The sequence below is a fragment of the Chiloscyllium punctatum genome, chromosome 1, assembly GCF_047496795.1.
Source record: "Chiloscyllium punctatum isolate Juve2018m chromosome 1, sChiPun1.3, whole genome shotgun sequence".
NCBI lineage: Eukaryota > Metazoa > Chordata > Chondrichthyes > Orectolobiformes > Hemiscylliidae > Chiloscyllium > Chiloscyllium punctatum.
This window is the reverse complement of record NC_092739.1, coordinates 24856886-24872081: the sequence shown is the minus strand read 5'-3', so window position 1 is coordinate 24872081 and position 15196 is coordinate 24856886. Positions and strand designations below refer to the sequence as shown.

General features: G+C 39.4%; 1 protein-coding gene across 5 annotated transcripts in view; it reads right to left on the bottom strand.

Annotated features, from left to right (window-relative positions):
• Positions 1–15196, bottom strand: part of LOC140482401 (protein transport protein Sec24B-like) — a 115769-nt gene that overhangs the window by 74219 nt on the left and 26354 nt on the right. For 3 of the 5 annotated variants that reach the window (XM_072579913.1, XM_072580076.1, XM_072579998.1), the window contains one exon: positions 13428–13598. The exons of the other annotated variants lie outside the window; for them this stretch is intronic. In XM_072579913.1, the coding sequence (XP_072436014.1) occupies positions 13428–13598 (171 nt within the window). The remainder of the gene's footprint in view (positions 1–13427; positions 13599–15196) is intronic. 5 annotated transcript variants of the gene reach the window in all.

Genomic DNA, 15196 nt, shown 5'->3' with positions numbered 1-15196 from the left:
AGGCATTTGATAAGGTTCCCCATGGTAGGCTACTGCAAAAAATACGGAGGTATGGCATTGAGGGTGAGTTGGAGGTTTGGATTAAGAATTGGCTGGCTGGAAGAAGACAGAGGGTAGTGGTTGATGGTAAACATTCATCTTGGAGTGCAGTTACTGGCGGTGTTCCGCAAGGATCTGTTTTGGGACCAGTGCTGTTTGTCATTTTTATAAATGACCTGGAGGAGGGGCTAGAAGGTTGGGTGAGCAAGTTTGCGGATGATATGAAAGTTGGTGGAGTTGTTGACAGTGAGGAAGGATGTGGCAGGTTACAGTGGGATATAGATAAGCTGCAGAGCTTGGCAGAAAGGTGGCAAATGGAGTTCAATGTAGCTAAGTGTGAAGTGATTCACTTTGGTAAGAGTAACAAGAAGATGGGGTACTAGGCTAATGGTCAGATACTTGGTAGTTTGGATGAGCAGAGGGATCTTGGTGTCCATGTACACAGATCTCTGAAAGTTGCCACCCAGGTAAATAGTGCGGTGAAGAAGGCTTTTATTGGTAGAGGAATTGAGTTCCAGAGTCCTGAGGTCATGTTGTAGTTGTATAAGACTCTGGTGCGGCCGCATCTGGAGTACTGTGTGCAATTTTGGTCGCCATACTATAGGAAGGATGTGGAGGCACTGGAACGGGTGCAGAGGAGGTTTACCAGGATGTTGCCTGGTATGGTAGGAAGATCGTATGAGGAAAGGCTGAGGCACATGGGGCTGTTTTCATTGGAGAAAAGAAGGTTTAGGGGTGACTTGATAGAGGTGTACAAGATGATTAGGGGTTTAGATAGGGTTGACCATGAGAACCTTTTTCCACGTAAAGAGTCAGCTATTACGAGGGGGCATAGCTTTAAATTAAGGGGTGGTAGATATAGGACAGATGTTAGGGGTAGATTCTTTACTCAGTGAGTCGTGAGTTCATGGAATGCCCTGCCAGTAGCAGTGGTGGACTCTCCCTCTTTATGGGCATTTAAACGGGCATTGGATAGTCATATGGAGGATAGTGGGCTAGTGTAGGTTAGGTGGGCTTGGATCGGCGCAACATCGAGGGCCAAAGGGCCTGTACTGCGCTGTATTTTTCTATGTTCCATGTAACAAAGCCTGAACAAAAATTCCAGCAATAATTTAGCATCTTATTAATTCTGACAGCAAGGCTTCATATTCACAATTTCCACTAATCTATAGAAGTCATGAATGAATTTAACTACAGGTTCCCCTCAAAGTTGAACTACTCTGTTAAATCACATCCATTCAAGAATTCTATTTGTTCCTAAGTAATCATCAGCTGCAGGAAGTACTGAATACTATATTAACATGTTCTGTTTCTGATTCGCCACAATTTTGTATATTAGTAGCTGTTTTCTCCATATAAATCAAAACTTTTGCTCTGTTAGAGCCAACTACGATTTTGAATCTGCTAAAGTATATTCCATTTCTATTTCTTCGCATTGATCAATCTTTTGACTTTAAAGCATCTTAAATCTGTTTAACTTCAATATTGTTTTAAATCTGATCTGCTTGTATTCAGAAAGCTTGTATTTTAAATTATAGTACAGTATAGCTTGCTAGTGTCTTCACAGCTTTTTCTTCATTTACCAGACTTCTTTTGAATTGTATTAATCTTTCTAATAAAACTTTAAGCTCTATTCACACAATGTTCTGTAGAGATTTACTGCAGCTAATTTTAAGTCTTATTTTTGGTAAAACTCATTTTTAAAATTAAAAGGTCATAAAATTGTCTACACCAATAATCTTCTAAAAAAGCTAATCAAACTTTAGACATTTCAAAACTTGTACAATCTCTTAAATACCTCAGAAAAACTTTCAGTATTATCTTCCAGATCGAGAGAATCAGGAATGGAACAGTCCCTTTATTTTCCTTTTGCTTGGAAAGTTTCATAATTATTTTAAAACAAATTTGCAGCCTTTCATCTTTTCTTGAGATGATCAGTGCTTTTGTTCTTCTGTACAAATGGTGTACTGAAGCTCAGCCTATTCTTAAAATATATTTTTTATATCTTTTTAAACTTTTATTATCGGTATCTTAATCTGCTATAGTGAGCTATTTGCTTTCAAAATTTCTGATTTCGATATATATTCAAGTTACGGTTCGGTTTTAACTTTTGCACCTGAACCTTACAGTGCCCACTCATGACTGCAGCAATGCTCATTTTACCAGTAAGTAATCATGTTTTATTCTTCCAGCCTTTCAACCTGGGTGTTCTGCTGTTCAGGTATGTTTTCTATCCTTTTCCCTTCGGGATTTAACTTACTGCTGGAATCCCTGATGTTTGTTTGCTGTACCACCAAACCCCAAGTCAGATCTGCTCACACTAGCTTTACTGCCACGTTCCTAGGTTTCCTTGCCTTCTCACTTCAGTGTATTGCAAATACGCTGTTACTGCTTTTATGAGCTTGTGCTGACTGATGTCTGTTTAAATGGTTTTCAATCTGCCTAGTGACCAAACTTAAGCCATCAAAGCTCTTAATGTGATATCCGACTTGGCTGCAAACACACAAAAAAAAATCATCTTTTTATTTAGATTCTAGTCAGTTATTTTCACTATTTGCCTCTCCAAAATAGGATGTAATGGCACCTGTTGGCGCCACCATGTCATAATATACCACCACTGGTGGCTCATAGTTCGGATTGAGTGCTGCCACTGATCCTCCTTCCTCTTCCAACCCAAAGGGCTGATCAACAGTCTATGGTGGAGAATGAGCCATGAACAAGTCTCAGCAAAAGAGACACTTATATTAGATAACAAGTTGCAGCTTATTACATCATAGAAACTAGGTTACATTCCGCTCTTGGAACTATTTGCTGTTTTTAACAAGAGATAGAGAAGTCAAGAATCTCTAATCAGGAAGCTGTGGCAGACTCCAATTGATTCTCCACCCAGAGGCCAAGACATCAGACTGTAGAGCTCAGCAGAACTTTAACGTTAACACTGTCAGAATCATTATCTTATACAAAGTACATACCATTACACTTACCCAAGTTTCTGAGCTCCCTCCTTGAAAAGGGGAGCTCAGAAGACCAAGAGTAAATCAAAGTCATCCAGATGTTATAGCAGACTCAGTCACATTCACATGATTTCAGTAACAAGCTATTGTAATATATTTATCCCTTGTCAAGTCTCATTCTCATTTCCCCAATGCCCTTCAGATATGAAGTAGACATGGCGCTTGCTGAAGATAATTGCTCAGAGGAGTCTCAGTTTCAGGACTCACGCAAATCATGCACTAGCTCAGATAGTCACACTTTGGGCAAATCTTCTGTTTTCATTACATCTCACTCATTTGGTCAGTCATAGAGATATACAGCACAGAAACAGACCCTTCGGTCCAACTCGTCCATGCCGACCAAATATCCTAACCTAATGTTGGCTCATATCTTTCTAAACCATTTCTATTCATATATTCACCCCGATGTCTAATAAATGCTGTAATTGTACCAGCCTCCATCACTTCCTCTGGCAGCTCATTCCATACATGCACCACCCTCTGCATGAGAGTTTCCCCTTAGGGCCCTTTCATATCTTTCCCCTTTTACTTTAAACCTATGCCCTCTATCTGGACTCCCCTAAAAAGACCTTGCCTATTTATCCTATCCATGCCCCTCATGATTTTATAAAGTTCTTTAAAGGTTACCTTTCAGCCTGTGACGTTCCAGGGAAAAACAGCCCCAGCCTATTCAGTCTCTCCCTATAGCTCAAATTCTCTAACTCCAGCAACATCCTTGTAAATCTTTTTTGAACTCTTTCAAGTTTCACAACATCCTTCCAATAGGAAGGAGACCAGAATTGCACGCAATATTTCAAAAGTGGCATAACCAACATCCTGTACAGCTGCAACATGACCTCCCAACTCCTTTACTCAATGCTTTAACCAATAAAGGAAAGCATAACAAATGCCTTTTTCACTATCCTATTAACCTGTGACTCTACTTTCAAGGAACTATGAACCTGCACTCCAAGGTGTCTTTGTTCAGCAACACTCCCTAGGACTTTACCATTAAGTGTATAAGTACTGCTAAGATTTGCTTTTCGAAAATGCAACATATCATATTTATCTAAATTAAACTCCATCTGCCACTCCTCAGCCCATTGGTCCACTTGATCAAGATTCCATTGTAATCTGAGGTAACCTTCTTCACTGTCCACACCTCCAATTTTGGTGTCATCTGTAAACTTACTAACTATAATTCCTCTGTTCACATTCAAATCATTTTATATAAATGACAAAAAGCAGTGGACCCAGTACTGATCCTTGCAGCACACCACTGGTCACAGGCCTCCAGTCTGAAAAGCAACCCTCCACCACCATTGTCTGTCTTTGACCTTCAAGCCAGTTTTGTATCCAAGTGGCTAGTTCTCCCTGTATTCCATGAGATCTAACTGTGCTAACCAGTCACCCATGAGGAACCTTGTCGAACACCTTACTGAATAGTTTCTGCCTTTGCTGTTGGAGTTCATGTATTTCTGGACATCCCTAGTGCATCGAGGAAAAGTTAACAAACAGTGAAATTCACTGCTGACTTTGGAGGAACCTGTTTGGGAGAGCTCACAGCACAGGAACAGTCAGGAGCATAGTTTTTAACAGGTAACCTTGCTGTAAATCTACTGTAGTAAGTGGGTTCTTCCTTGATTATGTTTTATTCAGATCTATCTCTTGATTAAATTTTAAAAATATAAACCATGAGTACAAAGTTAGCCTGCAGCACTTTTTTAAGAATAAAAAGCCGGTGCTATTTTCAGATCTGTAGTTTGCGAAGAAGAAAAGATGGCCTTAAGTAGAGTGATATGCTCTTCCAGACAGATGTGGAAGTTCAGGAAGATTTTACGTGTTACTGATGATTATGTCTGCAGGAATTGTCTTTGGTTGCGAATCCTATTATATCGCATGGATTGGTTGGAGCAACAGTTAAGAGGCAGTGAGGAATTTACAAAAGCAAATTTACAAAAGGGTGTGATGGATGACAATTATGGAAGGGAGAAAGGCTGTAGATACAGTCAAGTAGATGGATTAACTCCAGGAAAGGTAGATGGGGTGGCTGGGTAGTGTAGGTAACTATCTCCATTTCAAACAAGCATGATGTTTTGGAAAATGTAGGGGGTGATGGACTCTCAGGGAAATGTAGCATAAACAGCCAAGTTTTTGGTATCTAGACTGGCTCTAATGTAGTATGGGGTACGTCAGGTTCCAAGCGACCGATTGTGATAGGGGACTCTAGTCAGAGACACAGACAGATGTTTCTGCAGCCAACATCAAAAACTCAGATTGATGAGTCACATGAAAAATGACGAGTTACGTGAGCTGACTCTTCAGAGGATATGCCTCAATTTCGTCTTTCAATCAGAGAGAGATTAAAGGAAACTAATGGGCCTTTTGCTGAGATCTAGGCTCTGGTGATGAAGTCCTGCCACTAGTGAACAGCACTCTCACTCAGCTGCACTTCAAAAAAGCATGTTCCTGTTGCACAACCAAGATTGCAAAGACCAAAGTGTCAGGCAGTCTTTTTGTTGGAGGCCACAACTAACATGGGGTGTATAGGTCCAGCTTGCACCTTCCCACCTAGAACCAACATTAAGTGAAGGTGAGAATGTGTATAGGGTATAAGCAGGTAGGGAAAGAGTTAAGTTCTGAGTTTTGTGAAATAAAAGGTTCAGCTGAGCATGACTTAGATCAGATAAGAACTTGCAGTTAACAATGGGGTGCTGCAAGCAAGGGTAATTGGTTAACAAGGTAGAAAAGTATGCATCATGTAGAGCCATTTAACAATATTGGAAGCATTCAGTATGTAAGGTCAGTTTAATAAGGTGAAAAGTATTCACTATGTGAAGCCAGTTAAGGTTAAGATTCATTGTGTAACACCAGATGGCTTAATCTTTGCTACTGACACTCACTGATTGTAACGGTCAGCCAATCAATATGTAGGTTACCTCATCAGAATGCTCCTCCCTGTAAAATAACTATACAATTCATTTATAAACTGCTCTTCCTGAGAAAACTGAGAACCCGTGTCTCTGTGCACATGGATAACATTCTCTCTCCCTCCAGGGCCCAGAATAAAGATGAAACTAAATAAAGATAAAGATAAAATTATACTGTGTCTCTGAGCATTTTGCTTTGACTGAGGGGGGAAACGGGATGACAAAGGCTGGACTTGTGTACTACCACCAAGCTAATTATGTTGCCTTTCTGCCACTACAGAATGAGAAGATTTTAATCTTCAGTGTGACCAGTAAGGCAGATGGTGACACTTGGTGGCTGGGCATGAGTAGATTAGAATAGACAATGCAGTGGTGGAAGTGATCACATCTGAGGGACAAGCTCTGCTCAGCTGGACAGCTGGGGCTTTTGACTAACAACAGAATCAGTGAACAGCAGCAGCAAATTACAGGCGATACAATGAACAAGCTTGAAAGTGCAGTTCACATCACTGCAGGAAGATTGGAGAGGTCCACCTCAAGCATGAAGGGGGTGGGGGGGTGGGGGGGGTGGGTGGATATCACAAGCCACAGAAATGCTGTGCTTCTCCATGGACTGCAGACTCCAATCAAATGAGCCCACACAAAGCTTAAACATTGTTCTGGATGTGGCAACTTGTCTGCCTTGCTAAATAGGTTGTCAGACATCTAACCCTGTCCTTACAAAGCTGCCTTGACAGTTAGATTAGATTAGATTAGATTACTTACAGTGTGGAAACAGGCCCTTCGGCCCAACAAGTCCACACCGTCCCGCCGAAGCGTAACCCACCCATACCCCTACATCTACATTTACCCCTTACCTAACACTATGGGCAATTTAGCATGGCCAATTCACCTGGCCTGCACATCTTTGGACTGTGGGAGGAAACCGGAGCACCCGGAGGAAACCCACGCAGACACGGGGAGAACGTGCAAACTCCACACAGTCAGTCGCCTGAGGCGGGAATTGAACCCGGGTCTCAGGCGCTGTGAGGCAGCAGTGCTAACCACTGTGCCACCGTGCCGCCCACTACCACAGTTAATAAGGTATAAGGAAGCACACTGAAGTATGGCTGGACCAGGACAAAACACATTGAAAAAATGTAACGGAATCAGGGATTCCATCAAAACTGCTTTCACATTTCAGCCACAGTATTTCTGAGTCAGTGGCACACGTACAGTCTTATCTCCAGATGACTGAAACTGCTGCTACACGGGTAGCACTACAACAGCAGTATTTAGCAGGGTACTTGCAAGCTCCAAAAATGCAGAGGTTTTTGCAAAGGATATTACAGCAATCATAAGACAGACATAGGAGCAGCCTGCCTTTGCCTCTACTTAAGTCACACAGGCTACACCACCAAGCAGTAGAAAAATTAAAAGGCAAGAATAAGGTTCTGTGGTTGTACCTAAGTAACTGCTACACTGTTGTTTAGAACGTTTGTTATTTATTCAGATTGCATTTATGGCATTTTCCACACATTACTGTCTTGTTCATTCTTCGTTAGTTCATTACAAGTAATAGTCAAGGTTTTTGATGAATAATGTGAGGACATTAATTCATGGGAAACAATCAGAAGGATGTTGAAGGGGTAGTTCAAAACCTTTCTGTATCGGAAGCAGTGTGGAGCAGTAGGGGGTGCTAAATCGCCTGTAGTGTTAGGTGGATTAGTCAGGGATAAATATAGGGGGGGTGGATTTCTCTTTGGAGGGTCAGTGTGGACTTGCTGGGCCGAAGGGCCTGTTTCCACACTATAGGTAATCTAACCTAACATGACATCATAAGCAGTTTAACTGTTGGGCAATAAACTACGTGGCTGCTGGTGCCCTCTCAGCTTTGCAACAGGCTGCTGCTGGCTGGCTTTGTCCTCAGAGATGCAACCCAAGGCATCACAAAAAGCACATATGTTGATGTGATCGCAAAAAACTCCTCTTAGCAAAATTACAATGGACAAACTCTTGACACAAGCAGGTAAGATGGCAGAAGAGAACATTTAGTATTTTTTGACATCTCTGTCTGCGATTACTTCAGTCCCTCAATGGACACAGTATATTTACCTTCAATCTACTGTGAGTCAAGGAAGTCATGAATGCAGTGGACAGAATGTCAAAATGGAAACAATGCATTAATAACCCTCAGACCTAACAACTGAGAACAGAAATCCACAACCCACCACTTCTGAAGGCCGTATGCAGCAATTATTTTAAAGCACAGCAAACAGTTTAACTTTGTGAAAAACCGTGTTTATCATATCCTTAAATTTAAAAGGAAAAGTTGCCTTCCACTGCTCTGAATACAAAAAATGAGAAATTGATATTTATCTTTCCTAGAGAAGAGGATGAAGTCAATCTCTCAGTGAAGGTAAGGGTGGTAATTTTATCAATTTTTATTGATCTAGTTAACAAAACTCAAAGTAGAAAGTCATCCAGATGGACTGGGATATATCTTACAGTTTGAGCAAAGGGTCTCATACAATATTCCAATTCTATGGTATGTGAGGATGGTGTCAAGATATTGAGCAAACTAAAATTTCATGATTCAAGGAGATCAGTGAAGCGTATACTTGTAAATTGAAAAATCGAAACAACTTGCACTCCTGCAGAAAAACAAAATCACTATACACTGTGTTTTAAAAGGTGGAGGTGAATTGTCAAGACCAAATAGGAGGAACTCATTGGCGAGGATGGGATAGCAGCAACGGACTGAGCAAGGAGTAGGAAGAGCAATAAAAAATACACATTCATGAAAGCAAACAGGGAAGTGATAAGGCAAGGTGATGCAAACAAAAAAAAACGATTTTGCTTGGGGAGATTCTGAGTGGCCGCAGACAGCAAAACATGGAGAACGATGAAGGAGCAAAAAAATGGGTGTTAAGGAAGCAAAGAGCATACAAGGATAGAAGAGATTAGTAAGATAAAGTTAGCTGAGATTTGAAGATCAGCAAATAATTTAAGAAGTCAATGCGATAGAGGTTGAGCTAGCTGAATGCCACAGCAATGGAGGGAACAGTTTGAGTATGGGGAGGCAGACTGTCACAGTTAAAATGAATTATGAAAGGTGGCGTCAGAAAAGCTATGACCAAAGTGGAGTCATTATGAGGCATAATGAAATAAGAAAAATCTAGGAAAGTAACCCTTTGTAAAAATCATAATCAGAACAAAAATGTAATTACATTTACTGATTCTAGTAATTAAGGTTGAGAATATCCTCAAGCACAGCTGTAATGTGCCTGTGATTCTGCAGCACCAAGACACAGTCACATTACTTACACTGATGACAAAAAAATTAAATACCAATGCCAGACCAGTTAACTAGGACACACTGTATGCTGTAGAGGTGAAACTTCTACTTTTAAATAAAAACAAAAATTTTCCTTCAAGCTTAAAACAAGAAAATAATCAGCTCATAACATACTATTGAAAATTAATACCTACATTTAACCTCTAAACAGCCAAAGCTAAAAGCAAAGACAATCAAAAGATTTTTGCTACTGTCCATCGATCTATCTGAAACACACACAATGTTTGGATATCAGCAACACTGCAGCATAGACCTTGTTAACTGATATGGTGGTTTTATCTGAATGGTCAGATTGGGGGAGGATAAGTGTGTAGAAGGAGAAGAAAGAGACAAACTATTAATTATGAAATTTTATAAGCACAATCTTCAATAACACTCGCTCAACAAAAAGTTGCATGTATCTGACATTCTAATTGTGGGGTGCCCAAGGGACGACTTCTTCAGCCCATTCCAGAAAATTGACAAAATCTCGTGGCAATTCAACAATTTCTTCCAATTACCATGTATACAGAATACAATGAATAGAAATGTCAAACATGCAGAGAAAACACTTATAACAATCACATTCAATTTAAAACTCCAATCCAAGGAGAAAATGATTCTGAATGAGCATTTTCTGAGGCAGAACATCAACACAGAATTTAACTTTGTTTTTGAAGTCATAAAAACAGACTACTGCTGAATATTACAAATAAACTGTTAAGAGACTCAATAATCAACATTTGATTCTACTGTCACATGCAAAAAAACTTTGCATTTAATAATGTTAGATATGAAGTTTAGCTGTGAAATACATTACCAAATGAATACTAGTAAAAGCTTGAGAAGACTGGCCTCATTTGTTAAGATACACTGATAGCTAAAATCAAAAGAACTCAGATGAAATCCCCAGAGGCTGTGTACAAGAAACATCAAGAGATGGCTAACTACTATTCCCCAGCAATAAGTTCCCAGTGGAGATTGCTCTCTTCATTAACCTTCCCCAATATACTTCATAACTATTTCCAACGCAGCGTTTGATTTGTTCTCTTTTTTTGAGCTAGTAATTTTTAAAACATAAATACCAACAATCAGTCCCTAAAAAGCACATAGCTTCAAAAGAGGTTCTCTCTCAGAAGCTCGAAAAAGAGGATGCAAGCTCAAGTTGCTTATTAATTATATTTTCCCAAAGGTTAAGAACATGATGAAAATTCTCAAAAGAAATGTAGGCACAACCTACAGTTCAGAATAAAAATCTAAACAATAATGGATTTAGGAGTTTGTGGTTAAAGATCTGGCTAGTTAATCAAAATGTGAAACAGATACAGTATTAATGTAATAAGTGATACTGCTGAGCAATCCACAACAGGCAAATGCATTGGTTTTCCATCAATTCAAAACAGAAAAGCACCACTTTAGGACTTAAACGTCAAATAATACAGCATACAAATCAGTATAGCCTCATTCACATGATATAGTTCTACTCTATTTCATCGATGAATTACACACAATACAGGCACTCCCAATAAATGATTGCAACTCAACGCTTTTGCTTTCTCTAAATGAAACAAAATCTTTCCAGATCCCCACAGTGCAAGTGGTAAAACACGGAACTACATGATTTTGTTTTTACAAGACTACAAGTGCTGACTGCAAACCATTTCTCCAGGTGGGATCTTATGTACCCCAAGGGTGGCCCCCATCTCTACTTTCTTCCCACAGTGCACACCTACCTCGCCATCGTTCACACCTGCTTCCTGGTTTAATCTAAAAACATGAATTAATAAACCATCACCTTGGTGTGTTGGAAAATTATTCCATGTCCCCTCCCACTTTGCTTTCCCCTGACGTGTTTGAATAGCAATGGGCCAACTCAATACAAAATAAAAAATACTGCTCTTAAAAACAAAGAAAACAAATGTACAGTCTTGAAGGAGAAAAAAATTATTACTAATCTGTCAGTGCAACAGGAAGGAATGATAGATGTAGAGGACAATATATTTAAAGAAAATTAAATATCAATCATTCTCTGCCCAATTCAGATAGCCTGTATTTGGAGTGTGTCAAACTATTTGCTTGTACTCCAATAACAAAATGCTCCCCTTTCACAAAAAGATTTGCAAAATAAATTGAGAAAGGAAATTGCAAACAAGGTGAAAAGTTGAAGCCATAGCGATGTACAGCATGGAAACAGACCCTTCGGTCCAACTTGTCCATGTTGACCGGATATCCCAACCCAATCTAGTCCCACCTGCCAGCACCTGGCCCATATCCCTCCAATCCCTTCCTATTCATATACCCATCCAACTGCCTCTTAAATGTTGCAAAGTGACAACTTATTCTGTAATTCATATTTTTTTTAAAGTTTAAACACAGCAAAAAAAATTCTATTTTAAAAAAAGTTAAATGTTAGACCAATTAATCGCTTATATACTACTTGCTGAATCAATACTGTGAAGTAATCCTTAATTAAATAGCAAGGACTACATTAAACAGAAAGCAGTAACAGTTCTAACAGCCCCTTACTGAATCCCTGAATAGGCAAGTGTCAATTAAAAGTTGGACAGTACTTGTGGTGCAGTGATAGTGTCTCTACCACTGGGCCAAAAGGTCCAGGTTCAATTCCCACCTGTTTTGGATATGTTCCACAAAATGTCCATACAGACTGACAAAAAATATCTAAACTAAAAGTTGAACTAAGAATAATAAAAATTAAGAAAGATCTACCCGAAAGTTTCAGAATAGAGAAGTAATGAAGCAGTGTATTGAGCATTAATTTCTTCTAGCTATCAATCATTCATTCCTATTTCACTACTACCTTAAAACTATTCGAATATATCCTGAGTTGTATCTAATGGGATGGGCAATAAATGCTGACCCAGTAAGCAATGCTCACATCCAACGAATGAATAATAAAAATTTTAATCTTGCAGAGATTAAAAGATGAGCTCCTAAAAACTTCATGGCTAACACTCAGCCGACAGAGCAGCAAACCTGAATACTGAAAGCAGGGAGTTTGCAATTTCACTCAGCAGAACCAGGATCAGAGTTTGCTAGGGCTGCACCTGCCCATCGTGGGTGTTTTCAATGAATGTGCACTCTGAATTTGGGTTCACTGGAGTCTCTGTCATAGAGGAAGGAGTTCACAAAACATATCTACTACCACAGGGCTGGAGGTGAACAAAACTATTTTGCGAAACTGACTTCCTCATAACTTACTGTTGAATTGAAGGAGTAGGACAAAGGGTACTGTTGTACATGCTGTCTGTAAAATGTTCTAAGGCACGTTGTGGAAACATGATCAGAAAAACAAAAATTGAAATGGTCTTGGTTAAATAATTGAGTTTTAAAAAGGGGCTCAATTAGGTGAATTCAATAACTAGGACTTTGACAATTAAACTAAAAGTATTAATGGTGGGAAGCACTGGAATAGTGAAGTCTGAAGATGAAACATGGATGGTTGAGGACTGCAGTCGTAGGTGGGCACATTCAGACATTCCTAAATAATGTAAAATACGTAGTTTTTGTACTGCACTGTTGGAGGCTTAGTTTCGGTTCAACAGACTCTGAAGACTACTTCAAACGTAAGGATTATCAGAGTCATAAGCCAGCTATGCACAAGTTTGACAGCACTGGAGTTGAAGTGGTGAAGGTCAGGACCATACCAGCTGAAAACTGAATAGGTTTTATAGCCAACAAGAGTAATGAAGGTGGAGGCAAAAAGGTGCTTTAACAGATTAACAACTGCAGATGCATCCTGATGAATAGAAAAGTTGCATTTCACTGGCGTACTCCTGGTTAAACAGGACACTGCAAACAATTTTCAGCAAGATCAAAACTTTTGTTCTTGAACAGAAAGAAAGAAAAGGTAGAATTGCTAAATTTAGTGTATAAAAGAGTTAGCCAAATAAGTAAAATATGTAAAGTAGCAGACAAAATAGGAAATAATGAAAAGAGAGAAAGAATAAAATGCTGAGAGCAAAGGCAAATCAGGAATAAAAATACAAAAACAATTTGCTTAGGATTACATTCAAAGTATACATGCTGAACAGCTTATTAGCAACAAATAACATAAATTGATCTTTAATGTGTTTATGGGGTGGGGGTAGAAAAGAAGAAAGGCAAATAGGATAATGCAGCAGTATTTACCGTCCTGTGCTTCTGAAGCAGGTGCTGGTGATGCAGAGGATGATACTGGTGGATCAACTGAGGAAGGTGGCCTCCTTGCAAGAGGTGCTCCAAAGACTGGAAGTGTTGCTACTTTCACTCTGTCAGGTAGATAACTTTGGTTGATATGATGGGGTATTGAAAGGGGTGGACCTAAATGCAGAACAGAGTTTGACTGCAAACAATTGTGCGAGAACATCCAATCGAGACATGGTAATAAATCAAATAGAATACTGTAAAAAAAAACAAAATTGTAGCAGGCCACTGATCAAATGATAGCTGCGATTTCCAATATGCCACAACTGCTTGTCTCCCTACATTACGGGCTCTAGCAAATCTTGTGGGTTAGGCTAATTTAAATATTAATGGTGGACTCCCAGGTGGGCTCAAGGTGGTTGGGGACAGGGAGCAGAAGGAAATTGTTCCAACCTTACTGAAGCAAAGTTTTAATTTTTCTTGGCACGGCATGAAACGTTTTAATTAAAATGCCATTCAAGACAGTCACATTTAGCAGTACAATGAATTGCATTCAATTACTGTGAAAAATGAATATATCTAAAACAGAAAAAAAAGACACAGCATAAGCAGATGGTCCGTCAAATCTGTTCCATAGTTTTGCTGCATTAAAGATCAGAAAATCTTTAAACTGCTGCAACCCAGCAACGAGCGGCCATATCACCTTCCATGAGCAAGAAAAGCTTGGAAACGATACCAATTCAAAAGGGAAGAGAGGAAATTTAGGGAATTTTGAAGGTGACAAAAATGAGGGCTGTGATCCCTCAGGCAGCAAGAGGAATTTCATACAACATCCCACATAAATTCCCTGAGCTGAACCTCGGCTGGGAAATTGCCAACTTCTTTTTGCACTGCCAGAGTAGACCTACAGTAACTGCACAATAACTTGTTTCAGAGGTTCCAGCCTCTTTTTACATCAAACCCAGTTCTCTGCTTAAATAAGTGATGCACATCTTCTGGTTCTCCTCAACCAAATGGAATACAAACTGTCTAACTACATAGACATGTCGAGTCCCTTCATTACTTTAAGAAGGCTCAGTTAATGCCCTGAGACAAATAATGCTTTAAAAGTTTAATTGCAGAAATTACACAAGCAATACTAGACTTCAAATGTCTATCATAAGTTGTTCTCAAATAGATCCTAATGTTCAACTTGTGTTGTGAAATTAAGAAGTTAAAATTATTTCAATTTATCTGATAATTTCTCCTCTCGTGCCTACCCATGGTTCTCATACTTCCTAGTGATGGACAATGTAGGACAGGCCATAAGAAAGCAAAGAATGGAAGCTGTCAGGGAGCAATAGCATTTGTCACTTGATAATTTAAGAATATAAAAATAGATTCAACAGTGGGCTATTTGGCCCTGCAAGCTTACTCCACTATTCAAAGCAACAATAGTTAATCTGATTGCGACCTTAACTCCACTTTCCCGACTACCTTCCATTACCGTGGACTCTCATGTAGTCCAAAAGTGTACCTCAGCCATGAATATATACAATGACCCATCTTCCACTGCTGTGTGTGGAAGGTAACTCCAAAGGTTAACATGCTGAGCGAACAAATACCTCCTCACCTCAGTTATGCAGTTTGTTACAGTCACAATTTCTAACAAATTTATCAAACCCCTTTCACAAAACCATTTTAACTCTCATTGACTGTATTTTGACTTTTTATGTCTTGCTACTACTGTCTTAACCATGAAATCCTTCATGCTCCCATTGATGTCTTATTGTTAT